Source organism: Ctenopharyngodon idella, chromosome 3, assembly GCF_019924925.1.
Source record: "Ctenopharyngodon idella isolate HZGC_01 chromosome 3, HZGC01, whole genome shotgun sequence".
Lineage (NCBI taxonomy): Eukaryota > Metazoa > Chordata > Actinopteri > Cypriniformes > Xenocyprididae > Ctenopharyngodon > Ctenopharyngodon idella.
In genome coordinates, this window is record NC_067222.1 from 12638368 (window position 1) to 12655135 (window position 16768).

Sequence of the window (16768 nt, forward strand, 5' to 3'; positions counted from 1 at the left end):
TCTGCTCATATTTTACTCTTTTGTGCGCTTGTGCTGTTTTTCTCTTTGCTCTTCTTTCTACGTTTTGCTCAAATGTTGCAGTTCGAGTTTCATGTAAATTAGGCCGGGCTTAAGCGTCACCATTGGTCCACTTGTTCTAGATTGACAGCTCCTCCTCTAGCCAATCAATCGAAGAGAGGGAGATGACATCACTTCAATGCGACTCATGGCTACTGACTCATACAGGGAAGATAACAGTTTAATTTGAAACTTTACAAGGACTTTCAAGCTGTAAAATTATCTGAATTATGGACAAATAATTCCTTTTTTTGAGATAGGCTTCTTAACGTGCAGTCTTGTTATGATTGTTAATCTTTATGTTCATAATATATGGTATTTGGTGTTAAAATATTACTTGGCTCATGATGCTAATATGCTAAGGCTACTGTAGCTAATATACTTATTAATTGTTGTTGTTAAACGATCATAGGTAAATTAATTCTAAGAATGCATTGACTACAAAAGTGTTACAGAGGAGATAGTTACAGAAACCAGGTGGATTTGATATGCAGTGATTTATTTACATAAATTTATATGTTTATTTACATAGCTACATAATTGCATAATACTCTAAGATTATTGTTTTAAATATAGCTTTAAAAACAAAATTATATATCAGGGATAGGCAACATCAGTTCTGGAGTGCCGCTGTCCTCCAGAGTTTAGCTCCAACCCCGATACAATAAAAAATAAAACTCACCCGTCTGTATTATTAATAATCCTGAAGACACTGATTAGCTGGTTAAGGTGTGTTTGATTAGGGTTGAAGCTAAACTCTGCACTCCAGGAACGACATTGCCCATCCATGTTACAGAAATATGAAGTTAAATGGCCAGTAGGTGGCGGAAAGTTACTGTCTTTATGAGTGAGTCTTTCATTTAAACGTTTTGTTCACATCGGGAATTCATTTAAGAAACACTGCTGTTCTGCTCTCATCAAAATAGTGCAAAAACACACTCAAAATTAACGTATTGCTATATTGATTTATACAACAGCTCAATAAACATTTGCAATCGCATAATACTGGGGAAAACACTCTTGCTGGTCTGAAGGCTATTGCTTAACTTTATAATTTTATAATCTCAGTGTTAAAATGTGATACAATTCATAAACCAACACCCTTGTCAATGACATACTGTAGGCCTACATAAAAAGACAAAATCTATAAATCTGTTTACAGAAAAACAATACATGACAAAATATGCAGACAGTTTACAATTACGAGCAATATACAATGATCTAAACCAGTGGTTCCCAAACTTTTCAGAGTGAAGTACCCCCTGAGGCATTTACCATCTTTCTGCGTAGCCCTCTCTTCCACTTAGATTGTAAATTTTCCATTAAGGGACAATATTTGCCCCCTAAATTGCCTTTGAAAGCTACCCTTTTAATCTTTATGAATACCTTTACAACATTAATAAAGTTTTAAATAAAAATATGTTCAATAGAGAAATATGCAGAAGTAGATGGCGGTAAGTCACTGTCTTAGTGCGTGAGTCATCGAGTCATTCGTTCAAAGACGCAAGTGGCTGTATTTATGAATGAATCATTGAATCATGACTTTCACCAGCGATTCGTTCAAAGTTGCAGATTCGTTCTCGAAACACCGCTGTGTTGTAATCCTGCTGTTGCTTTCGTTGCAAAATAGAGCAAATACTGTGAAGAATAACACTTAATATTACCCTTTTGTTTGTTGAACTGTTGTGTGGATATTTGGATTTGCATTAAGCTCGTATAATATTATCAACATTAAAAACAAGAACTCACATAAGATAGGTTTTGTTTTGTATCAAGAGTTTGAATCTTAAATTGATATTTATGCACGTTTTGTGCCAGGCTATTGTTCTTCATGCTAGTAAGTGCTAAATCTGCAGGTACAGAACGGCAGTAATGTAGCGCGATTTGCTCAGGCAGCAGACTCCACCTATTTGCACCCATATGCGCGCTGCTTATGTGGAAATGGAAATTTGGTGTGGAAATTTCAAGAGAGCGATGATAAAGTGAACCCATGAATCATGCAGATTCACTGAGAACTGTTGAACAAGTGTCTATGGGCTTTACCCTATGGTTTTATACATTTGTAGATGTTTTAATTAGACATTAGAATAATTAAAATGAATAATGGTAGTTATTAATCTCTTATTGGCCTGTTTAGCTTGAGCCATGGAACAGAGAAACAAGCCTTGAAAATTGATAAAAGAACACATATTATACAGACACTCTATATTTAATCTTATTAGATGATTAGTTAATAGCATTTGATAGATTTTACTTTCAATAAAACTCTTGCAATACATTTGTAAAAGGTGTTTTTATGCATGTTTGGCCTGAGTTTTGTTGCATTTACACTGTTCTGACCACTAGGGGTCACTGTGGAGACGGGTGTCAGATTGTTTCGAAGTCTCGACACATTAAGGCACATTTGCTTCAGCTGCTTCAGTGTTTCACGAAGCTTCGATCTGCCCATCACTATATACAGTATAACAACGTCCTACCACAGAAAGATTTTACCCCAGCTCGGAAATTGCCAGCTGTGACGGTTATCTTCTCCTGTATGAGTGTGAGCATCGGTAGCCATGAGTCGCATTGAAGTGATGTCATCTCCCTCTCTTCGATTGATTGGCTAGAGGAGGAGCTGTCAATCTAGAACAAGTGGACCAATGGTGACGCTTAAGCCCGGCCTAATTTACATGAAACTCGAACTGCAATATTTGAGGAAAACGTAAAAAGAAGAGCTAAGAGAAAAACAGCACAAGCGTACAAAAGAGTAAAATATGAGCACAAAATGTAGGAGAGCACAAAGAACAGAGTAATAAAAAGCAAGGAAAACAACTTTTAAGAACACATAAACACAAGTTTAAGATTTGTGCAATATCATTTTTAATGTGTTTAAAGTTGATTCATGCTTGTTATTTTTTTAAATGCGCTTTTAATTTTTCGATTCACGCTTATTATATTTTGATCCGTTCTTTGCCATTCTGATCATTTTGCATTATTTTTTTAAGTTTGTACTATATATTTTTACATGTGTTTTTAAATTTTTGATTCACGCTTATTATTTTTTGATTCGTGACCACAATACTATTGGCGGGAATTTAATCACATAGACGTCGGTCACGAGCTCAGCAACTGTAACAACAGCTCCCTTATAACAGCATTCCTTGTAACAGCATTCACACGAGGCGTCGGTGTTAACGCTTCTCATTTACTTTGAATGGGTGACGTCATGCGTTGCCGAACTAAATTGTGGGTCGCTTCACTTGCGTTGTTCGTGGCAGAAGTTAAAAGGCTTGTTCGAGATGCATCGGCGCTGCGCAGACCGATCGGCATCAAAGTACCGCAAGAGTCATTCAAAAGCGTAAAGAGTTGTCTGCTCTCCAGTCGCTCTCGCTGTACATTTGCCGATCGGTCTGCGCAGCGCAGATGCATCTCAAACAAGCCAAGAAATTTCTCAAATTTTCAAGCGCCAACACAAATGTCAGCCAATCAGATTGCCTTATGCAAATACCCTAGCACAGACGCTAGCCAACTGCATTCATGCAACACCGGAAAGTAATCTCCATCAAGCCAACTCCCCATGTGAATGCACTGTTACAGTTCCTTGTGAACCAAAACAATGAGCTTATGCTGCACTCACGCCATAACTACTGTAATTAAGAAATGGCAACCCATGACGTTATACTAGGAGCGGTCCGTGACTCTAATTTATGCGTTTCAGTGGCAACACTACCAACGCCAAATTTAATCTGCAGCAGTCAGGTGGTACAGGTCAGAGCTCTTTAAGTTGTTAATCTTCATTATTATTGTAATGTTATGTGCTTTGAGACAGGAGGTAGTTTAACGCCGTCTCTGGTGACGCTTTTGCTCCCTGCTGTGCGCGTGTAACGGAGGCCAGCTAGTAGTTGCTGCTGCGAGTAAACCTTACTCTAGCGAGTGACGCTAGGGGTTGCAGCCTTTAGCCTCCTTGTTAGAGCATCCGACTCCCATGCGGACGGGCCCGAGTTCGCGTCCCGTTTGGAGCGGGCAGGTACGAACTGGAGGGGCTACACTGGTGCCGTGACCCGGATGGGAGTGAGGTTTAGGGGAGTGAGTGTAACGGAGGCCAGCTAGTAGTTGCTGTGCGAGTAAACCTCACTCCTCTGATCTCAAGAGACGCTCTAGCGACTGACGCTAGGGGTTGCAGCCTTTACCATCCTTGTTAGCGCGTCCGACTCCCATGCGGATGGGCCCCGAGTTCGCGACCCGCTTGGAGCGGGCAGGTGCGAACTGGAGGGGCTACACGCGTTCATGTGTTTTGAAGGAGGCGTGGCTTTGGAGACACTCTGAAGGGAGGGTGGGATCTTATGCTTTCAAAGCTAGCTCACTATTGCTAGCCTCTCCAAAAATGACCTACCCTGCCCTTAAGCCTGGTGATGAAAGTTATTGTATGCGAGAAGAAAAATAACATATTTCATTGTATTTTTAGTATTTTAAATACAAAATACTTTCTCTCAAAGTATTTAATTACAAATTACATTTGATTTTTTCTTTGTTAAGGAAAATACACATTACAAAATACTCAAAAGTAATTAAATACGTATTTTAAATACATTTAATTAAGCTACTGCTCATCTCTGACAGGAACAAACCTGTTAGTTTGAATAATTTATTATGATCATTTAGTAAAAGAAAGAAAACATTAAACACTATACAAATACACCGAAGTAAACTGAAGTACAGTAGTCAACATTTGAAGTTGATCAAGATCTTTCATCAAAGTTGTCCTAAAACCTTCTTCATTAAACAACAACCCAGATCAAGGCGCTTAATTGTGTTTTCATTTTCTGATTAATTTGGTCAGTCTTTGTCTAGAAGCTGATAGCAAGAATGAGTAGATGTTCAAAACACATTAATCATTAATATTTTGTTCAGCTTTTAAACCACAATCATTTCAGTGATGTTTCTTTTGTTTAATTTGAATCGGTCACTTTCATAGTGTGAGAACAGCTGGGAGTAAAAACTACGTGTTTTTTTCAGCCTTACTCAGTTTGACTGGTGTGAAACCACACAGACCTTCATAAGTGTTGCATTATGATGAGCTAAACAGTTTTGTTAAGATCACACGTAAGCTGTCATATCTCAGAAAACACACACCCACACACACATTGTTAGTGATATGAAAAGCAGCTTCACCCTCCTCATCTCTTAGTTTGAAGAGTTGCCGTCTGGCTGTGAGCGACTACATTTTCTGGCCTTCTCTCATCGTTGCTCCTACAAAAAATAGAACAAAATTTCCTAACATTCCCAGGTAATTTGAGCTGTAAAGTTATTGTGCACATCTATGCACATATTCCTGTAGAAGTGATATATTTTGTATTTGTATTTCAGCATCTGCACTTCACTAGATCTACTGGATCATCTGAGAGATTCGACTGAATCAAGATGCTGCTGATGATTGAAGCTCTTCTACTAATTTCAGCTGCCGTAGGAGAGGTGAGCTTGTGTTCTGGTATGAATATTACAGACATGAAGACAGATGATTGATCATTATGATATCTGTTAATGCAGGATCTCAGAGCGGCTGCTGCTGTCAAAGGACAGATATTTCCATTGGATATGGCAGTGAATTCTGTTGATGACGATTTTAAGGGCTGTAGAGAGAACATGGCAAACCTGGTGAAGACAGAATATCTACAGAAGGAACTCAATAACTCAGCTGAATTTAATAAGGCTTGGAAAAAAGGTCTAGAACATGGCCAGAAAGATTACAGTAAAGATAACTTGACAAGCAATCATTCAGTTGCCATTTATGTGTACACTGATGATATGGTATTTCGTGATTTCAATAATGACACTCGTTACGGTAAACAAAACTACACAAACAAGACATACAAATGGTATTCACTTCATTTTTTGTTAGCAGATGCGATACAGATTCTGAAGAAAACACAAAAAGGATGCATGACAACTTATCGTCGTACAAATGTTAAATTTAATGAGAACGTACTGAACACAACAGTTCGTTTTGGATCATTTGCATCTTCCTCTCTTCATAGTAACAAAACTATTTTTGGAAATGTGTCTTGTTTTAATATCAGTACTTGTTATGGTGCTGAGGTGACAAAATATTCTAAGCTTCCTCGTGAGAGAGAGTGGCTGATTCCTCCGTATGAGATGTTTAATGTCATTGATGTCAAGACGAGAAGAGATCAGAAAGATCTCTGGTGTGACACTGTGTTCGTGTTGAATAGCACTGGAACAAAAAGTGATCTGAACTGTGCTTTATTCAGGGGACCAAGTCCAAAAATAAGTATTATGTTTGGAATGGAACAAATGTTTTGAATGAACATTTCCACACAAATCAATATAAATGTATCTCTTTCCTCTCAGTGTACTGATTATTTGTCAGAGAATACAACTTCAACAAAATAAAGTTAATTTTGAAGTGACCCAATTCAGTGGCCATGTTTTCTTCATTTACATTATTTTAAAAGGGTTTGCTATTCAGCCATCATTAGGATTAGATTTGGCTATGAGATAAATGTTTTAAAAATAAAATTCTAAATATAGACCTTATGCAATTTTTTATAGAAAAATTAAATCTATATTACCAGTAAACATTACTGTGTTGATGCAAACGGTCTGTTTTGATTAGTAGCCTACAGGATTATCTTTTTTGGCAAAATAAAGCAAAAATATTGACAATATTGTGTCACACACACACACACACACACACACATATATATATACATAAACAATGTATTTACTAATCAGTCAGTACATGTAAACAGTCTACAAATCACATATATTGTTTGCACATTTTCTTGTGATTATTGACAGGTTGGCTCATGTTTCTTATATCCAGATATGATCTATTAACAATGTAATGACAAGGCGTCAGACAATTTTGCTTGATAAGATTAATGAAGGGCCATTGCCTAATTTAGGCCAGCTATATTGAGGTATTGTAATAGTGGTTTAATTTCACAATAGTGGAAAATAATGCCCAAGCTTAGGAAAACACAAACATGGCAATGAAGGCCGGTCAGGGAGACGTGGACACTGCTCTGTTTGCCTGATTCAGAGATTACTTTGATACCCAAGTTTTTGAGTTGGAAGGAAGCACATTTTCAAAATGGCAGAGAAGAGAACAGTTTCCGTTAACTGTAAGTGCCGCCCACCCCCTGTGTGTGTGTGTGTGTGTGCGTGTATATATATATATATATATATATATATATGCACCATGAAGCCTTTACTAGGTCATTACTCAGTCACAACATTTGTGCTTGTGAAACCACTAAAACACAACATTGAGAAGTGTCGCATTAACAGATGAGCAGATGCATCTATATATAGCTAAAAGCCTCATAATGAGATAAATACATCTGTGACAAGACACTATATACGTACATTTCATTTGTTCAATGAACTTAAATGTTAGTTCAGCCAAAAATGATAATTCTGTCATTTATCATTTACTCACCCTTGTGTTGTTTAAACCTGAATGACATTCTTTATTCTTCTACATTTAGTCATTTTTTCCAAAGCAACTTACAAATGAGAACAAAAGAAGCAATCAAATCAACATGAGTGCAACAGAAATGAAGCTGAGGCAAAATAATCAAGAATCATGTTGCTCAAGTGAAGCCAGAAGAATCATATTTATGTGTTTCAGCCACATGAATGACAGAGGGAAGTCGTATTTACAAGTGGAAAACTGTGAATTCAGACGATACCAGTGTTGCAGAGTTTTGACATGGCAAATGTGTCTGTTGTGAATGGAAATGAGTTTGTAAAGTTCTGCACTGTATTAAAGTCATAATAAGGCAAAAGAGTTTATAGACAAGAAATACAATGTCTACAACTTCATGGCTGATTATAGATTATGGGAAGTGGTTTCACACCAGAGATCTTTCTGATCTGTTCTCAACATCAGTAACAGTGACTTAAGTGTTTCATATAAAGGAATAAGCAGCTCTTTCTCAAGAACTCAAAGTACGACTGACGTGGAGGAAAGGCATAGACATATATATGGACTTTTACGGCAGAAACTCAGAGTGTGAACCCACACACATAAAGCAGACATTCACAAGTGTTGAATTATTAGATAGGCTAACCGTTTTAGATGAGATTCCCCTTACAAAAAATAAGTACACTTAAAGCTCATTTTATGAGCTATACTCAAGTTCAAGTATATTTTAAGTATACTTTATGTAGTAAGTATACTAATATCAATGTAGTAGTAGTATACTTGTGAGTGTACTATTTCAATACTACTTTGGACTAAATTGGCCCACTTTTTTGTGTATAAAAGGATACTTAAGTATACTTTAAGTGTAACAGTAGTAAACTTTGAGTACATACCAAGCGGCAAACTCCCGTGGTCTCTCTTGAAGCCAACACGGAAGTGACTTAAACTGCAATTCATCAACTGGCCACTAGGGACAGGCTCCAAAAGAGAGCAGAATCTCATTGACCCCCATGTTAAAATGCCCAACTTCACAGCAGAAAAAAAAAAAACATGTTTACAGCCTGGTACAAATTGTGTTTTTTGTCTATACAGCTAATTTTTCCCTTCATGACAACTTTGAGGGGGATGAATTTTTTTATACCTCATCGATTTAAATTATATTAAGCCTTAAAGTTCTGCATAATTAAGGGCATGGCCACTTGAGTGACAGGTGGATTGACACTGCTGTCACTACTAGCCATTTGTCTGAGCCGTCACATTACCTCAGCTAATTCCAGCCGCTGAACTTGGCATCTCTGATTTGTTTGTGCTTTTTTCGGGATTATTTCATTCTATTATCAAATAATATGGCTTGTTGAGTGGTTAATGTTCGAGACAGATGTACATCTGTGTCATAGGCGTATTTTGCGGGTGGGATGGATGGGACATGTCCCCACCACTTTTTGCCAGGGCCGATATTGTCCCCACCACTTTTTGAAACATCTCGCGGCACGAATGTATACTAATACAAAAGAAACTTCTCTAATTGATTAGCAATTCATTTGTTTGTGTTAAATAATTGGCGATCTGGTGCTGGGATGTGTTGTTTTTGAAATCATGTCGAGTGCTCGTTGCCGCTGTTATCAGTAGCGCAACAGTGTTCTCTGGCGCTCGTGCACACTGAGCAGTCTTCACACGGACGAGCGCTTCAATCTATTGCTTAACGCTGTTGCGGCCGGAGACTCTATTCCTTCCGGTGAAATCACAAAACAAAATACACATAAATCACTGATGAACATTTTTGGTTTTAATGAGAAAAAAAATTAAATAAATTACATGAGGGTGGATTAGAACCCAGAACCTCTTGCACACAAAACAAAAATTCCACCACTAGTCTACCAAGACAACAGACACTTTTGGGCTTCAGAAATGCTCTTCAAAAACCTATGGGTGAAGTCACAGACACTACGTCCATATTTTTTTACAGTCTATGGGAAGAACGCTTGATTATGGTGCCGTTGTCTGTTTTAGCAGGCTATACTGCCATCTTGTGGTAGCAGGTTTTCTTAGACAGTTGTGTGTGGACTGTGTAAGGCTAATCCGGTGAAATGAATAGGGATGGGCGATACCACTTATTTTGTTTTCGATACGATACCGATACTTTCAAGGTCAATATCGCCAATATTAATACCGATACGATACCTCTAATATGAATTTATAGATTTTAACATTTATTCAATTATTGAATTACTAAGAGTAAAATGGGTTATGATACCCACTTAACATTATATTTGAAAGGCATTTTAACATTCAATATGCCTTAATTGCAGTTTATTAGATTATATTTTTGTTTACACATAGTTAAAATGTTTACTTGGTAAACCAAATCTACAAATAAGCCTACTATATGCCTAGCTGAACTATGGTCACTTTAGTAATGGTTCATTTTCATAAGCTGCCAGTGACAAGCTGTTGCACCCATTCAATGCAACATTTGTATTCTGACAGAACATCAATATGAACTTTTAACCTTCAATGTAAATAAATGTAATTGCACAAAGTATGTAGGCTACTATTTCATTTTGTTTATTATGAAATAACTAATAATAATAATATTATATTTTTCTGTCTGCTGTTAAGCATTGTTCTGGGCTGCATTGATGCTTTTGGGAAACGATACTTTCTTACGATGCTAAACGCAACCCTGTTTGAATGTAGTGTTGGCAGTGACTGGTAAAAAAAAAAAAAAAAAAAAACACCTTAGTATCGATATTTTAATTTGAGTATTGATACTTTCAGTACTCAACGTCAGTATCGATATATCGATACCTCATATCGATCTGCCCATCCCTAGAAATGAACGTCTCAAAATCCAAATGAATCAAACAGGATCGACTTGGAATCTAGTTAATGAATGTACACATGTCACCGGATCCACAAATGCAGATCTTACTCATTGCACGCACAAATTCTGACCTACATTAATACAAAATCAAAGTTTTGTATTCACAACTATGTCTCTATTTGTACAAAAGCCTTCACATGCACGTAGTTCTAGATTTTGCACACAGAAGTTGTAAAGTATTAGTTTAAATGTAGCAATGCACATTTGTGAATTTGTCAAAAAGATGGGTAGTTAATAATTTGTTGTTTGTGTGTGGGATGTGAAATGCTTGAAATCCATGAAAAGGAAGTCTCAAAATCCAAATGAATCAAATTAGATTGACTCAAAAAAGACGTCAATGAATACACGTGTCACCTGATCCACAAATGCACATCTTCTTTGTTGCATGCGCATCTCAGGGGCGTAGTGCCGAATCTTGGGCCCTCTGCAAAGACAGTTTGTGGCCTTTGCCAGCATCCCATGATACACGCAACTTATCCTTTTTTTAAAAAATAAATAAATAATAGTGTACAACTATACACAGATATCTGTAGTCTAGAAATGGGTTTAATAAGCTGTTAAAATAAAGACTTTAATATGTCTGCATTGTATTTTAGAGGCTAAAAAGAGATGAAAGTTCTCAGTTGGCATATACAGGTGCTGGTCATATAATTAGAATATCATCAAAAAGTTGATTTATTTCACTAATTCCATTCAAAAAGTGAAACTTGTATATTATATTCATTCATTACACACAGACTGATATATTTCAAATGTTTATTTCTTTTAATTTTGATGATTATAACTGACAACTAAGGAAAATCCCAAATTCAGTATCTCAGAAAATTAGAATATTGCGAAAAGGTTCAATACTGAAGACACCTGGTGCCACACTCTAATCAGCTAATTAACTCAAAACACCTGCAAAGGCCTTTAAATGGTCTCTCAGTCTAGTTCTGTAGGCTACACAATCATGGGGAAGACTGCTGACTTGACAGTTGTCCAAAAGACGACCATTGACACCTTGCACAAGTAGGGCAAGACACAAAGGTCATTGCAAAAGAGGCTGGCTGTTCACAGAGCTCTGTGTCCAAGCACATTAATAGAGAGGCGAAGGGAAGGAAAAGATGTGGTAGAAAAAAAGTGTACAAACAATAGGGATAACCGCACCCTGGAGAGGATTGTGAAACAAAACCCATTCAAAAATGTGGGGGAGATTCACAAAGAGTGGACTGCAGCTGGAGTCAGTGCTTCAAGAACCACTACGCACAGACGTATGCAAGACATGGGTTTCAGCTGTCGCATTCCTTGTGTCAAGCCACTCTTGAACAGCAGACAGCGTCAGAAGCGTCTCGCCTGGGCTAAAGACAAAAAGGACTGGACTGCTGCTGAGTGGTCCAAAGTTATGTTCTCTGATGAAAGTAAATTTTGCATTTCCTTTGGAAATCAGGGTCCCAGAGTCTGGAGGAAGAGAGGAGAGGCACACAATCCACGTTGCTTGAGGTCCAGTGTAAAGTTTCCACAGTCAGTGATGGTTTGGGGTGCCATGTCATCTGCTGGTGTTGGTCCACTGTGTTTTCTGAGGTCCAAGGTCAACACAGCCGTATACCAGGAAGTTTTAGAGCACTTCATGCTTCCTGCTGCTGACCAACTTTATGGAGATGCAGATTTCATTTTCCAACAGGACTTGGCACCTGCACACAGTGCCAAAGCTACCAGTACCTGGTTTAAGGACCATGGTATCCCTGTTCTTAACTGGCCAGCAAACTCGCCTGACCTTAACCCCATAGAAAATCTATGGGGTATTGTGAAGAGGAAGATGCGATATGCCAGACCCAACAATGCAGAAGAGCTGAAGGCCACTATCAGAGCAACCTGGGCTCTTATAACACCTGAGCAGTGCCACAGACTGATCGACTCCATGCCACGCCGCATTGCTGCAGTAATTCAGGCAAAAGGAGCCCCAACTAAGTATTGAGTGCTGTACATGCTCATACTTTTCATGTTCATACTTTTCAGTTGGCCAAGATTTCTAAAAATCATTTCTTTGTATTGGTCTTAAGTAATATTCTAATTTTCTGAGATACTGAATTTGGGATTTTCCTTAGTTGTCAGTTATAATCATCAAAATTAAAAGAAATAAACATTTGAAATATATCAGTCTGTGTGTAATGAATGAATATAATATACAAGTTTCACTTTTTGAATGGAATTAGTGAAATAAATCAACTTTTTGATGATATACTAATTATATGACCAGCACCTGTACATAGATAATGTAACGAATCGTCACACAAAGTGGGATCCATAAGCAGGCTTTATTAAACAGTTCTCGTGGTCAAACAGGCAAGGGTCAAACAGTGGCAAACAGGTACAGCAGGGAAAAGACAGAATCGTGGTCGTAGAACAGGCAGTAGATCAGGGCAGGCAGATATCAATCACAAGTCCAATACAGAGCAAATAGTCCAAAGGGCGGGCAGCAGAGAATCGTAAACGAGTAGCAGACTGGGTTAATAACAGGCAGACAAACACAATAAAGAAAGCTCAGAAATGCAAACCGTAGTAGTACAAGACCTCGCAATGATTGCAAGGTTGAGAGCAGCTTAAATAGTCCAGGTGATGCGCTGCAGCTGGGTGTGGTAATTAGTGCCACATGAAATGTAGTGCGTGTATGGAGATGTGTGAATGCGTTAGTATTCGGGTGATGGCGCCCTCTGATGGCCAGAGGAGGGAATCACGGAGTTCGTCTCTGTGACAGATCAGCATAAAAAATGTCTCTGTTCATTGAAGTCACTGTGAAAGTGTTTTTTTTTTTTTTTTTTTTTTTTTTTAAACAATGTCCATTGTGCTTGGAGTAATATAATGTTTGCTGGACAGTAGCAACAGCTCTGTATTTTCTTTCCATTTGTAGACTATTTGTCTTAATGTGATGAACACCCAGGTCTTTGGACATGATTTTGTAGTTTTTTCCAGCTTTCTACATCTCTATAACGTGTCTTTAGGTCCTGTGAATATTGTCCGGATAGATGATGGTTCACACTAACCAATCTATTTTCAGAAGAACAGATTTTGACAGATTTGACATGTACAACCCACATTTATCTTATTTCCTTAAAAGGGGACCTACTACTGTGAATGATTACTCAATATCTTCAGTACATTTAGAAGTGAAGGAGATATGACTGAAAGTTGAGAATCTGTCAAATAAATGGCATAAAGATTGATTTCTGTGTGTGTGTTTGCACTTACTTCTATAATATATACCACAAATAGTTAAGTACAAATTGAAACACTTTCACTTTCTGCATTGCCATGTGATTTCAAGGAACTGCTGTGATGTTATTTCAAAGAAATCCTGTGTCATGTGCTATATAAATACCAGTAGAGAGGTTTCATTTGCTATTTGGACCTCTGAAGGTGGACAGAAGATACAGAAATCAACGCTCAGGTTTGTCTTTTTATCACTTTAATTTCAACTGTTATGTATTACACTTTTACTAATTGTAATTATTTTCATTTTTAATTATTTGAATATATAATTTATTTTATGTTCTTGGTTCTTATGTTCTTGGTTACTCTTGGTGCATATTGACAGGCTTCGAAAAGACATGACACACAATTGATAGCAAAAGCATCCAGTGGGACTGATGGTAGCCAGTGACAGCTGCCACCCTAAACATGAGCTCGCATATTGATGCATGAACAATTTTCTGACTTACGTATGAAGGAGCGTCACTTATAATCAACCCTTCTGCAGATATTGTCCAAAGAAGAATTGAAATCTTTACATATCTAATATAGCCTACTAAAGCACACTATTCATTTGAGTTGCATCTTCTGTCGGCTGTAAAATGTTTTTAAATCTGACAGAGACAGAAATTGCATCGCCAAATCAATGTACTATATTTAAGTTTATAAATGTAAATGTTTTTTCTTCCTTTTTATTTTTTAATTGGTTGAAAATGTTGTTTAGCTGAACAACAAATGTAAACATAACACTGCATTCACACGGGCCGTCAGCGTTAAAGCTTCTCATTTACTTTGAATGGGTGCCGTCATGCATTGCCGAACTGAATTGTGGGTTCCATTGCCTCGCTTCACTCACTTTGCTTGCAGCAGAAGTTAAAGATTTCTCAACTTTTCAAGCGCCAACGCAGCCAATCTGATTGCCTTATGCAAACACCCTAGAGCAGTTGCTAGACAGTTGCGTTCATGCAACACTGGAAAGTAATGTGTTTGGCTGTTGTACTATAGTCACGTCAGCTTAAGCTTCAGACACGTCCTTCGTCAAGCGTTCACGCCGACGCGCTGTGTGAATGCAGCGTTAATCGTATAGTGATGTTACTATCTGCTTATCTTCACCGAGAGATGCACCGATGCATCGGCCGCCGATATTTATGGACCGGTTTTTGATCAATTTACAACCATCGGTATATCGGCTATAGCATGAAAAGGCCGATATAACAAACCAATGGTTTATTAATTAAGGCACTGAGCTGTATAATTTCTGTTGCATAATCCAAGATTAATCCTATTATTCCCACTCTGCTGCTGTCTGCGTTTTAATGTTAATCAAACAACAAAAGACAAAAAGAATTAATATGTATAGGGCCCTATGATTTCCGCAATGCGGAAAACGCATATGGAATCAACGCAATGTAATAATAATATATGAATTTCATTTATACGGTGAAGTATATGCAGTGTTATTTTACATTTGTTTACTTTATTTATGTATCTGAAGACTGGAGATGGTCCTCACTGCAGAACACGAGATCTAGATCCAACTCCTCCCACTTTACATATCCCTAAACCTACCTTCCTCTGCCCCCCTGGATCTAAACCTACCCATCTTCAACCCCTGAATCTGGATCCAACTCCTCCCACTTTACATATCCCTACATCTACCCGTCTCCACCCCCTGGATCTAAACCTACCAGTCTCTGCCCTCTGGATCTCGTGCAGTGAGGGGCTTCTGGGAAACTGTTACAACTCGAGGAGCACGGGCGTGTCTCTGCAGTGGCATTATGTCATCAGCTTGCGAACACAGTTTACAGGGAAAGACCGATGTAAGCCTGTGGCTGTAGGATACAGTGTTTCCAATGCCACTTGTCCTGTATTTTTTCTTTCAATAGTGAATAGACCTATATTAAGGGTAACATTTGTGCAACAGAATGCAGTGTTAAATTAATACACACTATTTGGTGTGACATCTGGATGGCAGCCACAAACATCTTCATTCATGTTGTTTCTTTCTTTTTTATATGCATTATCTTTCCTTATGTACTAATTTCTTAAAATATTCAATATTCATTTACTCATTACTTTTCATTATATTTTACTTTACTGTTACTTTTTGTTTACTTATGTATATGTAAGCCTATATATGTTGTGTGCTGTATTGTCATCTCAACTTCACAGTTGTGACTCATTCATTTCCTTTTTTTATTTTGGCAATGTTACATTATACGATAACAACTGTAGAATTTATGCTGGTCAGACAAAGACTAATCTGGTCTGATAAAATTCACCTAAGATCATTCAATAAAATTTTTTTTTTTTTTTCATAAAAATTTGCTTTCTGTTATTTGTCTGTCTGCATGTCTTTTGTAAAAGAGTTAACATGGCAAGCTGTTGACATGGTGTTGAATAGGCCAAAATCTGATATGTCAGGTCTAGTGAAGACTGGATCTTACACATTTAATTCCTTAACTTTTCACCTGATGTATAACACTGATAAAACATTTGGCATTAAACTTTATATAGTTTAAAAGAAAGGCCGCCTAGAAGGCACCAAGTCAAGGCCAAGACCAGAGTGTGTCCAGACCAAGACTTTGAGGGGTTGAGACAGAGACCAAGACCAGACCAGCACTCCTCACATTCATCTGAAACATCCACTGTCTGAGAAAAGTCTTGATGAAATAATAAACATTAATTTGAACTACAATTACAAATGCACAAATTATTTTATAAGAAGTTTCAAATATACATTTTTGAATATAGAAATATGATGGTAAAACAAATACAATTATACTTTTTAATATGACACTAAAACCGCCAAGAGGTAGCGGTAAATCACTCAGTGAGTGAGTCGCAAATCATTTATTCAACCGATTCTTTTAAAGCACTTGATTAATTCAGCAGTGAAACACCACTTGTGTTTTGCTGGGAAACACACAACAGTTCTGCTGTGGATTTGTGTGGAACTATTTTAGATCAAATACTTGTCAAAATGTAAGTCATTTTACATGACAACTGCGTTTTGCCAGCCTGAGAATTGAAACCGATTTCAAAGTGTGAGTTTTTGAAAAAGATACTGTTATCATTTCTGTGTAAAGTTAAAAAAATGCAAATCTGTGAAAATGGTGACGGCATGCACGTGTATTACGTGTTCGGTCTATAGGCATGTGCGTTTG

The 16768-nt window shown here is 37.5% G+C and overlaps 1 protein-coding gene and 1 long non-coding RNA gene across 2 annotated transcripts; both read left to right on the top strand.

Moving 5' to 3' along the window:
- The first annotated feature begins 179 nt into the window (after window positions 1–179).
- Window positions 180–6472, top strand: LOC127510017 (T-cell ecto-ADP-ribosyltransferase 2-like). Its single transcript, XM_051889500.1, has 3 exons — window positions 180–5326; window positions 5407–5511; window positions 5587–6472. The coding sequence occupies exons 2-3, from the start codon at window positions 5461–5463 to the stop codon at window positions 6358–6360; spliced, it is 825 nt and encodes a 274-aa protein (XP_051745460.1). The 5' UTR covers window positions 180–5326; window positions 5407–5460; the 3' UTR covers window positions 6361–6472.
- Window positions 6473–12657: 6185 nt separating this feature from the next.
- On the top strand, window positions 12658–16299 carry LOC127510072 (uncharacterized). Its single transcript, XR_007929453.1, has 2 exons — window positions 12658–13800; window positions 13948–16299. It is a non-coding gene; the product is annotated as an uncharacterized LOC127510072 (long non-coding RNA).
- Window positions 16300–16768: the final 469 nt, after the last annotated feature.